This window comes from Ursus maritimus, unplaced genomic scaffold (assembly GCF_017311325.1).
Source record: "Ursus maritimus isolate PB19 unplaced genomic scaffold, ASM1731132v1 scaffold_24, whole genome shotgun sequence".
Lineage (NCBI taxonomy): Eukaryota > Metazoa > Chordata > Mammalia > Carnivora > Ursidae > Ursus > Ursus maritimus.
Window position 1 is genome coordinate 5311893 of NW_024424897.1, and position 21524 is coordinate 5333416.

The 21524-nt window shown below is 52.8% G+C and overlaps 1 protein-coding gene across 2 annotated transcripts in view; it reads left to right on the forward strand.

Moving 5' to 3' along the window:
* The first annotated feature begins 20762 nt into the window (after positions 1-20762).
* Positions 20763-21524, forward strand: part of PRPSAP1 (phosphoribosyl pyrophosphate synthetase associated protein 1) — a 27127-nt gene continuing 26365 nt past the window's right edge. For both annotated transcript variants that reach the window (XM_040640182.1, XM_040640183.1), the window contains exon 1: positions 20763-21078. In XM_040640182.1, the coding sequence (XP_040496116.1) occupies positions 20909-21078 (170 nt within the window). In that variant the 5' untranslated portion in view covers positions 20763-20908. The remainder of the gene's footprint in view (positions 21079-21524) is intronic.

A 21524-nucleotide genomic window follows, 5' to 3' on the forward strand; every position in this document is an offset into this window, starting at 1 on the left:
GGGAGACTGTTACTCAGCCAACCACGGAGGAGGAAGAGGAGGGAAAGTCTGGGAACTGTGTCCTTTTTTGGCTACAGAGCTTCCTTTTTTAATTTTATTTTTTAAAAGACACGATCCCAGGAACCCAGAGATCATGACCGGAGCCGAAGGCAAGTGCTTAACCAACTGAGCCACCCAGGCATCCCGGCTACAGAACTTTCTGACATTCCCCACTTCCCCAGCACTACCAAGTGAACACAAACCAGGAGCTTTCCCCCCAATTAGTGTCTCTCACGCGGGGGTGAAAACCTTTTTAATGGTATCAACACGTGATTCGGTCAACTTCTGTGGGTAGAGGTCCCTACAAAGAAAACTGGTTTCCAATTTTGAAAATTACCCGAGAGAGAAATTGGCATCTTGGCGAAACACAGTAATTCCAGGATTTCAAAACCCCAACTTTTCACCTGAGGAGGGGTTGGGAAGCAGACCAACCCATCCTCTTTCGGCCTGGCAGAATTCCCCACTCAGCTTTTCAGGAAGGGTTTGCCCCAGGGCGTGGGCCCCCTGGGTACCGAAAGGAAGCGTGTGGCCCTCTCAGCTCCTATCCTGTGATCTGGCAGTCCCGCTGCTGCTGCTCCGTGGCAAGGCAGAACCAGACCAGCCACACGGAAAATTGTGGCTAGGAACATTCCACAGGCTGTCGCTGACATCAGCTCCGGTCTGGGCCTAAAGCAGCCTCTGGCCTGGTCTCCAGTGCCCAACCCCACATCCTGGATACTTGCAAGGGGAGAGAGTGTCCCTTTCTGAGGCCGCAGGCAGCCCTCCACCCCACCCGACCATGCCCACGTGCTCATTTATCCCGGTTTGGGGACCCCGGGCATCCAAGGGAAGAAGAACTGTGTCAAACTGCCTTAGGCAGTTCCCCAAAGGAAACCGTCTGGGAACCAGGAAGAGGGCCCCGGCACCTCCGCACGGGCGCAGGCACGCCGCCAAGCAGCATCCAGGCCAAGGGGATGGGTGTGTCCACGGCTTTCCGGGGGCTTTTGACTGTGCAATGTTTTCCACTTTCACATCTCTCAAACGCTGAGATGTGTCCTTGGGTTGTTCCCAAAGCAAACAGACAGTGGGCTGGACACAGCCCCAAGCTGGACATCGCGTTTGCACTTAGTGGTCTGGGGCTGTTCCTCCTACCTAAGGGTGGGCCCTGTCTGCTGGGGGAAGGTGAAGTGCCTTCTCACCCAGGCCCGCAGAAGCACGCTCCGCCTCTGGGCATGCCTGCTGGAGGCACCCCACTGACCCCTGGTGGCCACCCGGGGGATGCGTCCCTCTCCTCTTAGATCCAAACTCTGCAGCCACTCAGGCTTCCTCCTCGTAGATGCCATTTGGGTGGTAGAAGCTTGGGGGCAAAAGAGGGGCACAGATGCCCTACTTCGCCCAGCTGCACAAAGACACGGATGCTGGAGCGGGGCTTGCCTACCCCTGCTGCTCATTATCCACATCCTGAAAATAGAAATGCCCCTTCCCTGGAGGCTTGCTTCTTGAAGGTCAAACCTTTCGATTCTTTTCCAGACACGACCCTGCTAATCTAAGCAATGATTATACAGGATGGGCTGGACAGCTGGGGCCGAGGAGGGGAGCTGGGGGCAAGGGGCACTGTAACCTAATTGCACACGTGTGCCCCTAAGCCTTTGTGCGTCAAGGGGAGTGATTTGGCGGATCCGACGGGAGAGCCATTTCCAGAAGCAGAGTTCCTTCTTCTCTCTGCTCACCGCCCTGAAGGCCGGGCCGCGGCCACGTGACTAGCATCTTGAGAATGAGTTAAGATGTCATTTCTCCTTCAGGGCAGCCTCAGATGATCCTGGCAGCCTTCTCTGAAACTCACTTTCAAAAGGGAGTGGGGAGCTAACCTGTCAAAGCTTACAGACTAGTTAGTGACATTGTTTCGTAAAAGCAAACCAAAACCGGATTGGGCCTGGAGAGCGCTCCTGAGCCTTGGGGAGCTTCTAGGAAGCCGCAGAACACCTCTCGTCTTTTGTCTTCTTGTCTCCTTCCTAGCACTGCAGTCCCCGCGGGTCTGCACACGGAAGTCCTCCAGAAGTGCTTGCGGGCTGACCTCTCTGACCGCATCCCCCTGGCAGGTGCAGCAGAACGGCCAGAAGGGGAGCCACACCTGGGTGCCAGGTGGCCGCTGCGCTGATGCAGAGCTCCGGAAGGGCACGGTCCGACACCCCACCTCCTCCTGGCTGGGCACGGCAGGCTGACGGGTCCCGGGAGGGAGGGACAGATGGCTCCGATGCAGAGTTAAAAGGGTGCATCAGTCTTCCCGACTCGGATGGCCTAGGAAAATCCATAGCTTCGGAACTTGGCATTTGCAAACAAGCACAAAGATCCTACCATTTTAGGCTGAGTTCCAGGTGCCATGTGACAAGTATCCGTGACGACGCGGTTCTCAGATGGAGAACTGTGAGCACTTAAGGAGGGAAAACACTCAATACCTGCAAAGTCTGATTAGCATGGGATCGGGTCTGCCTCCTTCGGCTCTTGGCAGGCGCACCCGTGATAGTCCCAAGGGGAGAGGCATGCTGAGTCCTCAGGGGTGGCTCTCTCCGATTTGCAGCCCTCAGCGTTGCGGGAGCCACACGGGCTGGGGCAAGACTGAGTGGGAGCAGGGAGCCACAGCGAACCCCAGGACACCGAGGGCCATGTCCCTGCAGAATCAGGCATTTCTGAAATGCTGGAGACCCTGAGGGGAAAGGGGTGGGGGCTAATTCTAATTCTAGACCAAGACCCACAAGTCGCAAGTGCTCAATAAAGACTGGTGGGTCAACCATGAAAAAAATGGACCTAACAGGAGTGGGAAACAAAGCTGGGTTTACCCACCAGCCCTTGAGAAAAGGATCTTTTAAAATGAGGTTCCTCGGGGCAGCTGGGTGGCTCGGTGGGTTAAGCTCTGACTCTTGGTTTCATCTGAGGTCACAATTTCATGATCTCAGGGTCCTGAGATTGAGCCCTCTCTCTGCGCTCCGCGTGAAGTCCGCTTGTCCCTCTCCCTCCCCCGCTGCTCTTCCCCCCACTCCTCCTCAAGTGCTCTCTCTCACATACGTACATAAAATCTTAAATTAAAAAAAAGAATATGACATGAAAAAAGCCAGGTGCAAAGGCCACCTCTTGTACGCACAAATCCGAATCTTATTCTAAGTAGAGGTCAAACCCTGTGTGGGGCTCGAGCTCAGGACCATGAGATGAAGAGTCAAACATTCTACCAACCAAGCCAGCCAGGCACCCCACAGAATGGGCGAATCTGTAGAGACCGAAAGCAGACGGTGGCCGCCCGGGGCTGGGGTAGGAGGGACCCAGGAGTAACTGCCTGATGGATGTGGGTTTTATTTGGGGGAAGAAGATTTTGGGAGCCAGATGGAGGTGGCCGGTGCACCGAATGCCAGCGAATTGTCCATTCTGTGTTCTGTGCATTTCACCTCCAGTTTTCTTAAATAAGAGACTTGAAAGAAAGGGCAGTGCCCCCTCTCAGGATCATTCTCAGGTGATGCACGAAACCTCCATTTTTAAAGCTGCAGCTGAAATTCTGATGCTGGCATGTTAAGGAACACCGTGGGAGGGGAGGGGGGAGCCTGCGCAAAAGGAGAGCTCAGGTGAGCCTGATTGGATCAGGGAGAGAGTCTTGGTCAGCGAGGAAGTGCGGCAACCCTGATGTCTTCTCCAGCCAGTCCCTCCCGGGCACGGAGTCACTGGAGCCCAGTCCTTCGGGCTCATGTAACTGCCCGGGTACTTCCCTCTGCTTAGAAGGACGAGGGGTGCAGTCAGCACTGCGGTGACATTAGTGGGAGGGATTTTACCTCGTGGGAAAAGCAGTGTCACCCGCGGAGGCCCTAAGTGCTGATCTTTCGTGGACCCTCACTCCTATTTTCTTTTTACTTCTCTGTGCTTCTCCCGGTAGGTGTGCAATGCGTGTGCTGGGTTCCTTCTTGAAGTACAAATACCTACAGGAAAGTGCACAGATCATAAACATTGAACTCATGTTAGTAAAAACAAATACATCCTAGAAACTCCTCGTGCCCCCTTCCAGCCCTGCTCCCTTCAAGGATAACCACGTACTTGGTGTATTTCTATATTTGGGAAAAAAATACTTAAAATTTAACCAAAGTAAAAATACATTAGAGATGGGGAGAAAATTTTTTTAAGTAGGCTCCCCACGCAACATGGGGCTTGAACTCATGACCCCAAGATCAAGCATCACGTACTCTACTGACTGAGCCAGACAGGCACCCCTAGAGATGGAAGAATTTTAAATCCAGCCTTTTTTTGGTTTTGGTTTTGTTTTGTTTAAATCCATGAAGGCTCTACCAACTGGCACAGATGCGGCAAGTGCTGAGGTTTCTAACTGGGTTTGGCCTTGGGATATTCCTAATGGAAAACAGAGGAGGCAAGAGGTAATAGCCTCCAGGTCTGCTGATGGCCTGAGCTAATTACCAGGTCACGCCAGGGGCACTTAGCATGGAGACCCCCAAATGAGGCAGCACATTGGAACCCCCCTGGGGATCTCCTAATGTGTAGACAAATTTGGGAACCTCTGACAGCATAAAAGGGGGATCTGTAGCCTGTTTTCCAAGCAGGGGGGCAAGCTCAAAGAACTTGCCCATTTCTGTAAATGCCGCAGAAAACTTCTTGAAGGGCATCCTGAACGGTCCCGGTCCCAGTGACTACTCATGTTTAGGGATGAATCAGGCGCAGTGCAGAAATGTTGCAGACTGTCACGGTCTCTCCCCACATCCTCCCAGACGCTGGCGTGGGAATGTGGGGAGGGTGACAAAGCTGGCTGCCGCCCAGGCTCCGGGAGAAGGGGACCGGGGTCTCTGGAGCTATTACAGTCACCCCCACTAGGTGGTGTCAAAGCAGGAGCGCCCGTGCAGGAAAAAGCTCAATTAAATCTTATTTCCCCGTTGAATGGTAATACAATTTTATAAATGCTTTTTCTTCATGTCTAATTGGTATTTAATTACCAGGGGATTCTCTTCTCCCTTGTGTGTCCATGAAAGATAAAGTTACCTTCCCATTAGGAGGAGGACTTGAAGACTTCACCCCGCTGGCTAAGCCTCCGATGCCAGCTTTGAATTTCCCAGCCCCCTCCCCCTGGCCGCACAGTACTCTCCGACACGAGTCAGATTTCTAACAACCTGACCGTGTTTTGGAAGAGCAGTTTGAAATTTACGGAGGAATGGAAAGGAGGAAGACCTTGTCAGCGGGGAAGGGAAGGGAGGTGCTGAAATGCTCTCACATCAGAGGTTACTTGGCTTATGAGTTGGTAAGCTGGCACTTGGGCTTGTGTGGGTGTTTGCCTCCTGTCTTTCCACCAGCCATGCTATCCCATGTGCGTGAACCCTTCCTGGGCAATCACTAGATAGACAATTTTTCATCCAAGGAAGGAGCATATGTGTCTGAAAGCACTGATTCCCTAGGGAAGTGTTCCAGTTATCTGTGTCTGAGCAATAAATCACCCAAAAACTTAGTGGCTTGAAGCAATAATTTATTGGGTTCACCGTGGGTTGACAAGGCTCAGAGGGGTGGTTTGCACTTGGGGACTCATGTGGTTACAGGGGCAGTGGGCTAAATGTCTGAGATGGCTCTCTCATGTGGTGACAGTTGTGGCTGGCTGTCAGCGAAGTGGCCAGCTGGGGCTGTCCGCCAGAGTGGCTCCCTGCGGTCTCTCCATGTGACATGGCCACTGGGTTACAAGAGGGGTCGTCAGGAGCAATCATTCCAAGAGATCCAGGCAGAAGCTGTGAGCCTTCTCGTGCCCCAGCCTCAGAAGTCCCAGAACCTCACGTGTACCACATTCTACTGCCCAAGCAAATCACTGAGTCCTGCTCAGATTCCAGGGGAGGGGATTAGGGCCCCCGCCCCATGGCATGAGGAGCAGCATCGGTTCCCAGAGAGGGAAGGAACTGATGGCGGCCATCTTGGAGAGTCTTACCTCAGGAAGTAAGAACTGGTGCAACTTTTTTTTTTTAAAGATTTTATTTATTTATTTGAGACAGAGAGAGGAAGGGAGGGAGCACAAGCAGGGGGAGGGGCAAAGGGAGAGGGAGAAGCAGGCAGGGAACCCCAACGCGGGGCTCGATCCCAAGACCCCGGGATCATGACCTGAGCCCAAGGCAGACGCTTCACTGACTGAGCCAGCCAGGCGCCCCAGAATTGGTGCAACTTTAGAGAACTGCTTTGCCCTTAAGGAAGCTGGTTTGTAGCTAAAGAACAGGCTTGTTAAGAGGCGCCTGGCTGGCTCAGTCAGTGGACCTCGGGACTCTTGATCTTTGGGTTGTAAGTTCAAGCCCCAAATTGGGTGTAGAGATTACTTAAAAATAATTTTTTTTTAAGATTTTATTTATTTCTTTGCCAGAGAGAGAGAGAGCACAAGCATGGGGAGCAGCAGAGGCAGAGGGAGAAGCAGGCTCCCCCCTGAGCAAGGAGCCTGATGTGGGGCTCCAACCCAGGACCCAGGGATCATGACCTGAGCTGAAGGCAGATGCTTCACCGACTGAACCATGCAGGTATCCCTTAAAAATCTTTAAAAATCTTAAAAAAAAAAAAAAAAAAGAATAGACTCCTTCAAATATGTTTTCAGAAACCCGGGTGCCCTGTTAATCCAGGCCCCGGCATCCTTGATCTTTTTACTTTAACTGAAACCAGCTGTCTCTGCGTGACAACACTTATCCCTAAGCCGGCTCTCTCTGCTGGAGGCTGCTGACTTTCCAATTCCCTCTTAACACAAGTGGTTAGCCTTTATGAAGCTCTTAATTTGTGCCGGGCAGTGTGTGCTAACTTTCACTAAGGAGCCACTTTCACTAAGGAAATGCGTCTTGTTGACGTGCACGTGAGCAAAAGGTTTTATTTCTTTTTTCTAACAGCCACCCCCAGCTGCGCTCTGTCAAAATCTCCGTTCGCGATGGGCAGAGAGCTCCCCATGGCGGCCTCAGTCTGCCTTCCAGACATTTCCGGTTGTTAACACAGCCTCACTCTGGGGTTTAACACTTGTTCTTTTAAAAAGTAAAAGTTTCCTCAGATTACCCCCCTGTCCTTCCCCTCCGCAGGCCAGGCCTGAGGCCCCAGCGGGAAGCAGCAGGGATACGTATGTCTCTCGTATCGCTGTGTCCCCCTCTTCTGTGCTTACTTCTATGAGGTTGAGGCCAAGAGGAGAGAGATGGAAGCCAGTTGTGTTCCCTGTGGTGACTGGCGGGTGGCTGTGATGTGCTTGTCCCGGGCTCCGGGTCTTCCCTGCTGATCAAGCTCATTCTCTACAGCAGGGTTGCCCGTCCTCAGCACTACTGACATTTCTGGGGTTGGAGCATTCTTTGTCGTGGGGGCCTGGCCTGGGCGAAATTTAGCAATATCCCTGGCCTCTGCCCACTAGAAGCCGGTAGCTCCTCCCCAGCTTTGCAACCAAAAATGTCTATAGGCATTGCCGGATGTCCCTTGGGGGCCAGCCGACCTGGCTCAGAACCAGTGCCCTGTAGACGTGATGTGGACAAGCGGGGCCCCCGCAGGCCTGCCCACAAGACACTCTCTCCCAAAGGGCTCCCCTGAGTTACACATTCTTGCACATCGTTGTGTGACAATATGCAGAGCTTTGCCAATCAGGAAGGCTCACCCCAGGGGCGCCTGGGTAGCGCAGTCGTTAAGCGTCTGCCTTCGGCTCAGGGCGTGATCCTGGCGTTTCGGGTCCCACATCGGGCTCTTCCGCTATGAGCCTGCTTCTTCCTCTCCCACTCCCCTGCTGTGTTCCCTCTCTCGCTGGCTGTCTCTCTGTCACATAAATAAATAAAATCTTTAAAAAAAAAAAAAAAAGGAAGGCTCACCCCAGCTTTGGGATCTAAGAGTTTTATTGGGGTTTCATTGTGTAGGCACCTTGATTAAATTATTAGCCATCGATTGAATGGTTAATAATTTATGAATAGCATACATTTATGAATAGCAGACATTCCTATCACTCGGGAAATTCCAAGGATCTAGAGGTGACCTCTCAGGACCCGGGGACAAAGGCCAGCCAAGTTCTTGATTACACAAAGGGTTTATAGTGTCAGTGCCGAGGGACACCTCCCAGCCAGCCCAGCGGCTGGTAGTCTTCTGAACTGAAAATGCGGGGTGCATTTTATTCGTGGTAGTGGGGTCTGGTAATTCTTGGAAAACAGGAAAGATCCCATCGGGCACCTCCCTCCACCTTGTCATACACGTACCATCTTATAGCCCTGAGGCAGGTGTTGTGGTGGTCACTGCTTTACAGATAAAGAAACACAGGTGCAGGGGCACCTGGGTGGCACAGCGGTTAAGCGTCTGCCTTTGGCTCAGGGCATGATCCCGGCATTATGGGATCGAGCCCCACATCAGGCTCCTCCGCTGTGAGCCTGCTTCTTCCTCTCCCACTCCCCCCTGCTTGTGTTCCCTCTCTCGCTGGCTGTCTCTATCTCTGTGGAATAAATAAATAAAATCTTTAAAAAAAAATTTTTAAAAAGAAACACAGGTGCAGGACGAGGGAGTGCTCCAGGTGAAGCTGCGGAACCAGGACTGAGTGCAGGTGCTTCGGACCCCAGAGCTGCCCCCTCACAGGCCTGACAGGCACAGCGTCCTCATCCCACCAGCTCCCCACACAGCCTCCAAAAACATCTGTCTTCCTCCTGCAAAGCCCTCCCTGCTCTGATGCTGTGCTGTGGGCATGAGACGCTCCCCCTCGTCTCATCTGGGACATCTCTGGTCTCCGGTCACAATCTTCTCAGCTCCCACTCCTTCTGAGAACGTGGAGGACCTTGGGATCTGAGAACTGGACCCCTGCCACAGTCTCTCTCTGGCCTAGAACATTCTGCGTCCTCAGCTGACCTCAGCCCCCACTCTCATGGCTGCAGCTAGACCACACCGCTTCTCACATGCTGAAGTCCATTCTGCCCATCTGTCCCGTTTTCTCCCTCCTATGGCCACACTTTCATTCAGGCCTACCTTTATTTTTTAATTTATTTTTAAAGCTTTTGTTTCTTTTAAATATCTCTACACCCGACGTGGGGCTCAAACTCATAACCCTGAGATCAAGAGGTGCGTGTTTCCACCGACTGAGCCAGCCAGGCGCCCCCTGGCCTATCTTTTTTTTTTTTTTTTTTTTAAGGTTTTATTTATTTGTCAGAGAGAGAGAGCACAAGCAGGGAAAGCGGCAGGCAGAGGGAGAAGCAGGCTCCCGCTGAGCAGGGGGCCCGATGTGGGACTTGATCCCGGGACCCCGGGATCATGACCTGAGCCGAAGGTAGCCGCTTCACCGACTGAGCCAGCCAGGAGTCCTCTTTCTTTTCTTTTTCTTTCTTTCTTTCTTTCTTTCTTTCTTAAAGATTATTTATTTTGGGGCGCCTGGGTGGCTGTTGGTGAAGCATCGGTCTTCAGCTCAGGTCATTATCCCGGGGTCCTGGGATTGAGCCCCGCATTGGGCTCTCTGCTCGGTGGGGACCCTGCTTCTCCCTCTGCCTGCCTCTCCCTCTGCCTGCCTCTCCCCCTGCTTGTGCTCTCTCTTTCTCAAAAAAATAAATAAAATCTTTAAAAATAAATAAATAAAAATAACGTAACAAACATGATTCCTTTTCCCGATTGCCTCCTGACAAAGAAATATGTATAAACATTTCCCACCTCCCTTCAGTTAATAGCTCATATATGCCAGACCCTGTGCTAACTGCCTGACGTGTATTAACAAGCTTACCTGTCACAATACCCTTCTAGGTAGGAATTATCATTACCGCTGCTGTATAGGAGAAAAAAGGAGGCAAAGGAAGACCTAATTATTTGCTCAAGGTCACACAGCTGATAAGAGTTGGCTCCCAGAGTCTGGCTCCCAAGACCACGCCCACTCTGTGCACTGTGCAGCCTCTCGGAGAGTCCCTGGGGCAGTAAGAGACCCCACCCCGATGATGTCCCAGTTTATGAATGGACCACAGCCATTGCTGGATATTTGTAGTGTTTGGGGGTTTTCGCTGTTGAAGAGCCGAGACCTCTTGAACCTGAAACGTGGCACACTTAAGCCAGGCACCTTGTGACTTTCTCAATTACTTGGTCTGTGACTTGTTATAACCTGTGTCCTTATTGTTCATGTCCTACCTTCTCAGGCTCTTCTGCCCCTGGCCTTTTTCTTCCTTCCATGTCTTTCTCTTTGATCCCATCTTGCCAGTGCTGCTTGAAATCTGGTGATATGGGCAAGGAATCATCTCCTCTTTGGCAGGAGCTTCTGCAGAAGCTCTAGAAGGCGTTAGAAAGCGCCAGAAGGTTTCTACTTGAACTTGTATGGATATCTGTGAGACCCTGTAATGCCTCCAAACGCCTCCAGCAAGAGTGACTGAAAACCCCATGAGAGGCGGGTTCTGTCCTACGGAGGACTCACTGTGATTCCATTTCAGGTTTTCCGGCGGCCATCCCAGCAGCTGCTCCCTACCACTGTCCTTGCTGAACTTGGGAAGGGTCACTCCCTGCGTGCTTGGCTCTGTCTGCTCAGTATTCTGCTCTTGCCCCCAGCATGGTTTCTGGTGTCCTATAGAGAGAATCAGCTCCGAGATCCAAGTTGGTATTATTTTTAGAAATAAAGATCCTTCCGTCTCAGCTTGCTGAGGCCTGTTCAGAGAAAGAAAACAGGCAAAGGCTTCCCATTTTTCCAGAGTTCAAGTTGGAGTGGTGTAATGTGGAGGCAAAACTCCTGAATCATTGCCTGAACTGTTCTCTTTTGTTCCAAAGATGACCTTGCCTTCCAAATAATTCATCCATTGGGGGACAGGGATGAGCAATCCTGAACATACCTCTCTTTGTCTTATTCAGACCCTTCTCAGACAATTCTTCCTGCCCAATCTGAACCTGCCCCCCCCCCCTTGTCTTCACGTTTTTAGAACAGAGGAGATCATGTTTCTACTGTTCCGGCTGAACGGGCAGTGCATTTAACAGCAGTATCATTGTTTCTTTAGACTTGAAGACTTGAATATGGAAAATGCCACCTTGTGCTGAGCAGAGCGGTTTCGTTCTTGCAAGAAACATTCAGCAGGTCTGCAATCTCAAGGATTAGACAGGTCTTACAGAGAAACAAAAAAACTGAAACTGGTCAGGTGAAGTCTCACTTCACACTTTGAAGAGGACATTCTTTACAAAATGAGCAGAGGGGGGCACCTGGGTGGCTCAGTGGGGTAAGCATCGGACTCTTGATTTCGGCTCCGGTCATGATCTCAGGGTTGTGAGATCAAGCCCCACATCGGGCTCCATGCTGGGTGTGGAGCCTGCTTAAGATTCTCTCTCTCCCTCTAACCTCTGCCTGCCCCCCTCCCCCGGCTCACTTTCTCTCTCTCTAAAAAAATTTTTTTTTCAAAAGAGACCCCCCTTTCTCCTAATTTCAGACCCTGTATCAGAGTTCTTTAGAGAAACAGAACCAACATTATATATAATATAAACATTATATCTGTATCGTTGTTTGTAGATAGACTTCCAAAATCTGATGGGGAAAGGCTGGCCGACTGGAGACTCGGGGAAGAGATACAGTCTGAGTCCGTGGACAGTCTGCTAGCAGAATTCCCTCTTGCTCCAGGAGGTCAATCTCTGTTCTATTCAGGCCTTTCGCTGATTAGATGTGGCCCATCCACCTTATGGGTAATCTACTCAAAATCCACCAATTTAAATGTTAATCTGATCCAAAGTGTCCGGCCGGCCCAGTTGGTGGAACGTGTGACTCTTGATCTCAGGGTTGCGAGTTTGAGCCCCGTGCTGGGTGTAAAGATTACTTAAAAATAAAATCTTAAAAAAAAAAAACAACCCTTCATAGAACTATCTAGAATGATGTTTAACCAAATACCTGGGCACCATGGCCCAGCCAAGTTGATACATCAAATGAACCATTGTAGACCCCTAGGAATTTACACAAGCAAAAGAGAAATGAGCAGAAGTTTCATAGGTATAACCTCGTCTCAGCTCGAGGTCGCCCAGCAGCAGGCACCGGGACAAGAACGTGTGAGTAGTTTCCGTGGGAAGGGAAACCAGGGAGCAGCAATAGGGGAGACAGGAAGAGAAGGAAGATGGCACAGGGTGGGGGGCCGTGTGACTGAGCAGGTTATGGCCCAGGACAGCGGGGCGACTCAGAGTTATCCTAGGGAGTGGCAAGGAGCTGGGCTTTCACTCCCTGCCTCTTCTCTGGGCTGCCCTGTGACTCACTGGACCAAGGCCTGCGGGGACTGCAGTCCGAGACAGGTGCGCGAGTGGTCAGAGCGCCCAGGACGGGGCAGCGCTTGACACTGCTGCTCGAAACACGGGGGAGATCTGTCAGCTCTCACTTCATCTCCACAGAAATACGCACAGATCATTTCTCTTCTCTTTTCTTTTTTTCTTTTTTTAAAAGTAGGCTCCACACCCAGTATGGAGCCCAACGGGGGGGCTTGAACTCACGACCCAAGATCAAGACCTGAGCCGAGATGCTTAACTGACTGAGCCACGCAGGCACCCCCCACACAGATCATTTCTTTTCTTTCCTTTTTTTTTTTAAGATTTATTTATTTTATTTTGAAGAGAGAGAGCAAGCAGGGGGAGGGGCACAGGGAGAGAGAGAATCTCCAGCAGACTCCCCACTGAGTGCGGAGCTCCACGCTGACACCAGGCTCGATCTCACGACCCTGAGACCCTGAGTCAGACCCTCAACCGACTGAGCCCCCCAGGTGGCCCCACACAGATCGTTTCTAAATCAGTTTACTTGCGGCATGGTTCAAGCCACGTTGCATGTGAGCACCGCCCAACTCATCCGGGATTCCTTAAGAAGCTGCCTTTTTGAGAGCTGCCAAATATTCCACCGCGTGGAGGTGCCGTAACTTCGGCGGCCGTTGCGTGATTAAGAGCCGTTTGGGGAGCCTCTCACTTTCCTGCGGCTAAATGGAGTAGCTGCTCTTCAGTTCTGGGTTCTCTCTCTGGGCACCGAGGAGCGGGCCGTGCGGTCACTCAGGGCAACCCCCAAAACGCTGCCGGCGGGGGGCATCGCCCCGGAGCCACACACGATGAGTACTGTGAGGTGATGTGAGCATCACCGCTCCTCAGAAGGAACGTTCCTACCTGGGAAAGAGGGGACGACAAACCAGACCAAGGCCAAGCCCGCCCGTCAGACATGCCGCCGAGGCCTGACACCCCACCGAGGGCTCGGCCTGACCATCAGCTGCCCCGAGGCATCCTGGAATTGCCGCAAAGCCCAGGCGGTGCTGGGAGATGGGTCCGCGGGAGTGCTTGGTTCTCCCCTTTCTGACAAAGCATTTATCAAACACCGTGCACCAGGGGCTCTGCCAACCCGGCAGGACCCAGTAATGGGACCACGGGGCAGCAACCTCTCAAGGAGCTCCAGCACTAGCAGGGGCACCATAGAAGGACTAACTGGTTACACCCGAGCTCTGCTCTCCCCTCTTGCTGAGCACATGGCTGCCCAGCTTGAAATGACCGTCTCCGGCCTCCTTCGCAGCTGGGCTCACCCCATGACTGAGTTCTGCTAATGGAATGTGAAGAAGGGGCGCCTGGGTGGCTCAGTCGGTGAAGGGTCTGCCTTCAGCTCCGGTCATGATCTCAGGGTCCTGGGATCGAGTCCTGAGTTGGGGCTCCCTGCTCAGCAGGGAGCCTGCATCGCCCTCTCCCTCTGCCCCCTGCTTGTGCTCTCTCTCAAATAAATAAAATCTTTAAAAAAACAATGGAACGTGAGGAAGATTTACGTGTGGAACTTCCCTCACAGCTATCTATCTAAAAGAAATTGCCTTGGCCTGGACTCCCCCCACTCCTCCCGAGGGATGGCAGAGGGGGCTGGGGAGCACCTGGGGAGCCACGAGCTGAGACTGGCGGGGCCACCCGCTCACCTGGATCCCTGGATGGCTTTGTGGAGCAGAGCCGGCCCGACCCTCCCGCGTGTTCCCCGAGAGACGAGAAACCCGAGTGTTCTTTAACCCCGGCCCTGTCTTCGGGGGTCCGTCTATGGCTGCAGCTCGCCCTCTGCCTTCATTAGGAAAGACTCAGGCAGGCAAACGGTTTCGATACGATGAGCCACACCGGACAGTGAGGGGGTGAGGGGAAAACGAACGTGTTACGGTCCAACTGGGAAGAGAGAAACCACTCTGAAGGTTCAAGATAGAGGGAGTGTCATGTCACCGATAGGTGACAGAGATGCAGGAAGAGGCTGAGAAGCCAACCCGGGGGCAGGGGGCAACCTGGTGCGAAGCAGCAGCCGCCGGGGATGAGGGCAGAGCCCCAGGCGCGAGGCACAGGCTTGGTGCCAAAAGCATGGAGGTCGAGTCTAATAGGCCCTGGAGACCTGGAGAAGGTGCAGCGGACGCGACGCTGAGGACCCCAGCGGAGCAGAGAGCAAGGAAAGGCGTACCCTGGCTTCTTCCTTCCTTCCACCCCCAACCTCCTGCCAGCACCTCCCACTGGCTCAAAGCTGGCACAAGCCAGCCGCCTCGGGAGCCCGGAGGGTCGGCCCTGCAGTCCTACAGAGGGTGGGGACACGAGGCCGGGGCCGGCGAAGGAAGGGAAAAGCCAAAGCAGAGTGTTCAAGCATAAGAAGGAGCTTTCCAGTTGGATAATCCCAGGAATAGGCCTTTTCAGCCCAGATGTCACGTCCAAAGACAGTCGGGACTTCTGGGTCCACCCAGGACAGAGAAGCTGGTATCAAGCCTCCACTGAACGAAAGCTGGGCAGATCTGTACATGCGAAACTCCTGTTAGTTATCCGGCCCTAGAGACCACCCAGTGAAGGGCAGGCTTGAGCTCGGTGAAGATCCGTAAGGGGAGCAAAGAAACGGAAGTTTCCAGTTCCCCGGCCTTTTCCCTGAGGGCGTCTTCACGTCCACACTGGGCGCCGGGGGCAGTCATGTCCAAGCAGAAAGCAGCGGTTTTAACTTAAACGACCGATATCAGAATCTGGGCCGCCAAAGTGACTGGGACGTTAGGGGGCAGTTTCCTGGAGAGGTCAGAGCTGCACAAATCCGTGAACAAATTCTTCTCCAGGGGCTGACTGACTCCTAAATGGTGCATGTCCCTGGCCGGGCTCCACGTAACCCAGCAGAGAATAGCATGAGATACCTGGGACAGGGTGGAAAGGTCTATCGAATGTGGAAGGGAGACCCGGAAGGAGAAGACAGAATGAGACAGAAGCAATCTTTGAAGAAACTTGGCCAAGAATTTTCAAATCTGATGAGACATCAAATCATAGGCTCTGGAAACTCCGTGCACCTCAACAGAATAAATACTCGGAGGTCTCTCACCAAACGGCATTGCCTGAGAAGTCAATAATACATCACTAGAAATTGCCCCAAGTTTGAAAATCAAGCAACACACTCCTACAAACGGAACAAAAAAGAAATCACAGTGGCAATTACAAAGATTCTCAGCTACGAGAAACTACGAAACCACGTTATTTTCAATAAATGGCAGACTGCTCAGAAAGCCACAAACCCAGAGTGTGGCCCCAGGTGGGAAAGCAGGAGATGGGCCTGGAGACTTAGGCCAGATCCGGCTGACGAGTTTGGGCTCGTAGGCAGTGGAAAGCCCTGGAGGCCTTTAACCAGGGGATCTGGGCACGGATGTGGTGGGCAGGCTAAAAACAGCGGAGGAGAAGAAGGATGGAAGGTGGACGCAAGGGGACCGCTGCCCAAAATAAGAGACCGGCAGCTGTTAGCCATTCTCACTCACGGAGTCCACGCATACATGTCGAACACCTACTTTGTGCCAGGCCCTGGGACAGGCACTAGGGATATCTGCTCCCAGATATAATTTGGGAGCCATCCAGATGCCACATTAATTATTTACATAGAAAATAAATTCGGGGGGGACACCTGGCTGGCTCTGTTGGTGGGGTGTGTGACTCTTGATCTTGGGGTTGTGAGTTCAAGCCCCATGTTGGGCATAGGGATTACCTATGTTTTAATTTAATTTAATTTTTAATTTTTTTTTAAAGAGAGAGAGAGCTAGCAAGCTTGCAGTGGGGGGGAAGGGCAGAGGGAGAGAGAGAATGTTAAGCAGGCTGCATGCCCAACATGGAGGCTGACACGGGGCTCAATCTCACGACCCTGAGCTCATGACCTGAGCTGAAATCAAGTGTCAGATGTTTAACCGACTGAGCCACCCAGGCCCCGAGATTACTTTAAAAAAAAAAAAATCTTGGGGCGCCTGGGTGGTGCAGTCGTTAAGCGTCTGCCTTCGGCTCAGGGCGTGATCCCAGAGTCCTGGGATCGAGCCCCACGTCAGGCTCCTCTGCTGGGAGCCTGCTTCTTCCTCTCCCACTCCCCCTGCTTGTGTTCCCTCTCTCACTGGCTGTCTCTATCCTGTCAAAGAAATAAATAAATAAAATCTTTAAAAAATAAATAAATAAAAATCAAAAATTAAAAAAATTCTTAAAGAAAAAAATAATCTGGGAAAAACTTTCAACAGTATAATCCAAATGTTCGTTTTTATTTTTATTTTTTTAAAGATTTTATTTATTTATTTATTGAGAGACAGAGAGTGCGCTAGCGTGCATGAGGAGGGAGGGAGAGAGAGAATCTCCAGCAGACTCCCCAGTGAGCATGGAGCCCAATGCGGGGCTTGATCTCATGACCCTGAGATCACGACCCAAGCTGAAATCAAGAGCCAGATGTTCAACCAACTGAGCCACCCAGAGCCCAAAATGTTCATTTTTAACCAAGCGTCGCCTTATAACAGAACATGGCTCTGCTGTTCTTGATCCCAAGCTGAGATTAACCACCTCGCCTGAGGGTGCTTCTGGTGAGAGCAGGTACCCAAACCCCAGCGTCGTCCTGGGACAGTCTGGGAGCGCCGCTGTTTCGGGTGGCCATGACAGGGCTCCCAAATGGTTATTTCAAATTCACCTTGGGTGGGAAGTTTGTAGGAACTCTGGCACTGGGGCTTTGGGAGGGCGAATACTTCCCACGTTAGGTTTTGCGATTTCTTATCAGAGACTCCTACAGTCGAGATGGGCTGGCTGCACCTGATGGATCCAGAGAGAGACCCAGTCCAGAGATAGCGATGCAAGGATGAACAGGGTCTGTCCCTGCCGTGTGGAGTTAAGTCTGGTGGGGAGATAATCACCCAACCAGTGGGGACCAGTTGGGGACAGGCTAAGCTGCTCTACCAGCCGATCTCGACCTTACCTGCGTGTGTAACAGAGCAGAGGTGGGTGGTCAAGGGCTGGCCCAGTCAGTTCGGCTTCCGGAGGCCAGCCAGCCACCCAGGTGGGGGGTTGGATCTTCCATCCTCAACACGTGGCCTCCGTCTCTGGATCCATAGTGGATGTCCCAGGGGTTGTCATTTCCTGACAGTGGAAGATCACGGGGAGGAGAGGCCTGGGCACTGCACACGTCACTTCTGTCCTCCCTCGACTGGCCAAATGTGGGCATGTGGCTGTATTAGCTGCGAGGAAGGCTGGGCCAGGCCCCCAGCTGGGCTGGTTCTAACACTAAAAGGAAGAAGGGAGAAAGGATACAGGGTCACGACTGGTGGTCTTTACAAAATATAACTTTGCAAGTGTGACCAGTGTCTAAGCGAGAAGAACATATTGCTGGGAGAGCCAATACCAGGGGACTTTCATGTGGTCAGAGAGGTCTGAGAAGGCTCTCCAGGGCTGAGGATGAATAAGAGCGGAGTGGGTGGTAAGGTGGGGAGAGAACAGCACATGCAAAAGCCCTGTGGCAGCCGGGACGAGGCCAGGGCAGAGCTAGACGACACCAGTCAGGTGACACCAACTGGACGAACAAGAGGATTAAACTGAAGACACAGGCATGGGCGAGATCACAAGGGGCTTTGTCTTTATTCTAAAAGTGACAGGAGGCACAGATAGGGTTTGAAGGGGCGCCACTAACCCATCCGTATTTGTAAAGCTCGCTCTGGCTTATGTGGAGAATGCATTACGAAGTATTTTCCAAACTTGTTGAATCACAAGCATCGGAAAGAAGCATAGACTCCGATCCATCAGGTGATTCTCGTGACAGGTTAAGTGGAGGAGGTCCCGGATGAGAAAGAGATCACTGTGAAGGAACCCACAGGGAGGCCCTGCTGACCCTAGTGACAGGCCTGCGGGGCTGGGAGGGACACCGGAGGTATTCGGAAGGTGAAAAAGACAAAGCTTGTTACCCTTCTCCAGAACCCCCTTCCTCTGCTCTCCGTTTGTGTGTGTGTGTGTGTGTGTGTGTGTGTGTGTGGTTTGTTCGTTTGTTTGCCGTCTGCACTAAGCAGAATAATAGCCCCCAAAGATGCTGACATCCTGTCCCCAGAACCTGTAAAGAGGTTACTTTATATGGTGATAGGGACTTCACAGATGTGAAGTGAAGGTCCTCGAGAGGGGACATTATACCGCATATCCCGTTGGGGCCAATGAGCGTCCTTATCAGAGGGAGGCAGGAGTGTCAGCGTGGGGAAGGACATGACGGCAGCACAGATCAGAGAGAGAAAGATTTGAAGATGCTGGTTGTCCAGAGGGGGGCCACGAGCAACGAATGCACATAACCTCTAGAGAGTGGAAAGGCAAGGAAACAGACTCAACCCCAGAACCTCTAGGAGGAATGCAGCCCTGCCAGCGCCTTGATTTTAGGATTCAGGACCTCCAGACTTGTGTCGTTTTAGCCCACTGTGTTTGGGGTACTTTGTTCCTGCAGCAAGAGGGAAAAATACAGCTGCTAACATACTACAAAAGTTATTCATTTATTATGTTTGTTCTTTTTTTTTTTTTTTTTAACTCTCTCTTCCCCTGCTAGATTGTACCCCTCCAGGGTAGGAGTTTTGTCTTTTTATTTTTTTCCTTTACTCAAGCATCCCAAACACCTAAAACAGGCCTGGCAAATAGCAGGTGTGGAGTAAATGTTAACACATGGGTAAGTGGATAGATGTAGAAAGCGAGGGAAAGAAAAGAGCGAAAGGTGATAAATCATGGGGATTTATTGGCTGGGAACCTCGAGGTCATGCTCACTCACAGAGGGAATAGAGGAGGTACAGTTCAAGGAGACCTGAGAAAATGAACACGGTACGGGGGTTCTGGGGGATACAGATAGGAAAATGTGAAGGGAAGTGGTTTCCTTTTGTTTCAGAAGGCAAGAAGGCGTGGGGCGGGCGCCTGGCTGGCTCAGACCGTAGAGCGTGTGACTCTTGATCTCAGGGTTGTGAGTCTGAGCTCCACATTTGGTGTAGAGATCACTTAAAAATAAAAGCCTTTTTTTTTTTTTTAAGGTGACAAGGCTTATGGTTAAATAATTTGGGGGCAGCTGGGTGGTATAGTCGGTTAAGCGTCTGACTCTTGGTTTCGGCTCAGGTCATGATCTCAGGAATGTGGGATGGAGCCCCACATTGGGCTCTGCACTGGGTATGGAGCCTGCTTAAGATTTTCTCTCTCTCTCCCTCTGCCCCTTGCCATCCCCCTCCACTCAAGCACTCTCTCTCTAAAATAAATAAAATCTCTCTTAAAAATAAAAATAAAAAAATAATTTGGCTTAGGCTATTTAGCTCATGTGCCTTTTAAAATTATTTATTTATGATTATTACTTTTTTATTTAACTTGTCCAAGGGGAGGGTGGGGGTGGGTGGGGCATTCTGGATTCTGGAAAGCCAGCAGAATGTGAATCAGGCTGCTGTGGGCCCCAGGGTAGTCCAGTTTCCGAGCCCCGAAGCTTCAGGATTGTGAGCCTTCCCGAGATGATGAGTCACAATCTATTGTTCCCTCAGGCCCAAGGTCACAGCAGGCAGAGTCCCTAAAAGATATTTTCAGAAGATGGTACTGTGTGTGTTGAGAAGCACAACACCGGCCTCCCTCCCCCAATCCTGGGGCAGCTTATAACTAGTGAGCCAAAGGCTTCCCCTCCTTTCACTTCTTGGGTCTTATTCAACATGTACTGATTGCATGCGTCTGGAACCCATAACACTGCCCTAGACCCTGGGAAATCTGAACCCCAAAATAGACACAATCTTGCCTTAAGAGGGTTTACATCCTCGTTGGGAAGACAGACGGTCAATACAACACAAGTGACTCCGCATGGTACCATACATGGTACAGTCCAGGGGCGGAGGGTGGCTTACTGTGATTGAGGTGATCTCGCAAGGCTCTGTGGAGCAGATGCTACTCCGAAGTCTTTGAGGGACGGGAGCACGAGGAAGAGGAGAAAGAAGGGCTTCCATGATTGAGAGCAAAGCAATAACTGGCAGGAGTCCTTTGACCCGTTCAAGGAACTTTGCCTTAGGTGCAGATATGAGGTTAGAGTCTGTTTGGGGAATAAAGATCAGACTCAGGTCTACACATCACCTCTGGGGCATGGCAAGGAACCCGCGGAAAACAACCCCGCCTCCACTTTTCAAATCAATCCCAGCTGGGCGCTCCTCCAGTCTCGTAGGGCGCTCGGGCTGTGTCACCATAGAGGCGCAGAGCTAGAGCGTTAGCCTCCCAGGACGCAGACATTTTGGATCCTGGCAGAAAAACTGGCAACGGTTGGGACCGCTATCAAGTCAGGTCGCACCGTCCAAGAACATGAGAGCAAAAGAGCTCCTGTGGGAGCGACAAAAGCAAGCGGCGGAGAGATTCGTGAGGCTTCCCTGGGCAGGACAAACTTTAGAAGAGTTGCCCACCACCCTGCCCTCATCTGAGATGGCGGCTCCGGGGACGCTCTAGCCGGCGCCTCGCAGAGTCCCAGAGGGGGCGGTGTCCTCGCCGCCGGCTCTGAGGTGGCTGATACGCTGGTCGCAGCGAGCGTGGGTTCCGCCCCAGCCCTTGGCGGCCTCGGGTACGGGGACCGTGAGGGTCTCGGGCCTCTCCCCTCCCGTTCCTGGGGTCTCGGCGCCTTCCCTAGACGGACCCCCCAGCCTCGCGGCCGCCTCGGTCAGAGCCGCTCCGGGCGCCCGTCGGCCGTAACCGCGCCTCGGGCCGGACGATGCCCAAGAAGCTGCTGCTGCTGCCCCCGCTCTCCGCGTCCTCGACCCTCCGCGCCCCGCGAGCCCGCCCCGCCGCCCGCCCGGCCATGAACGCCGCCCGCACCGGCTACCGAGTCTTCTCGGCCAACTCCACGGCCGCCTGCACCGAGCTGGCCAAGCGCATCACCGAGTAAGAGGGCGGGGGCGGGCCCTGGCCGGGGGGCTTCCCGACGCCCCTTCCCTCCGCGTCACCCTGCACCCGGGCCGCGTCCTGCGGGTTCTGGGCCGGACCGACCCTTGCGGGTGGCCCTTCTCCAGCGGGGACGCGTTCGGCCGACTCTCTGACCTCTCCCCGCGCCGGGTTCCTTGCACCGCTCGCCCTCCCTCGCCCCACTCCCACTTCCCGGGTGGGGGGAAGGCAGCCGTCACCCCCGGAGGGAACGCCTGGCCGGGGGGGCTCTGGGTGCGGCTTCTTGTCCCACGGTGAGAGTTGACCTCGGAGACCGGTCGTCGCCACTCCCAGGTCTCCCCGGTGGGCCCGAGGCCCGCAGGTCCAGGAGCTGTGACACGCACGACCGGGCCTGGCGGCGCCAGGGGACTACTACGGTTGGGGGGCGGCGGCACTGGGGGGGGGGG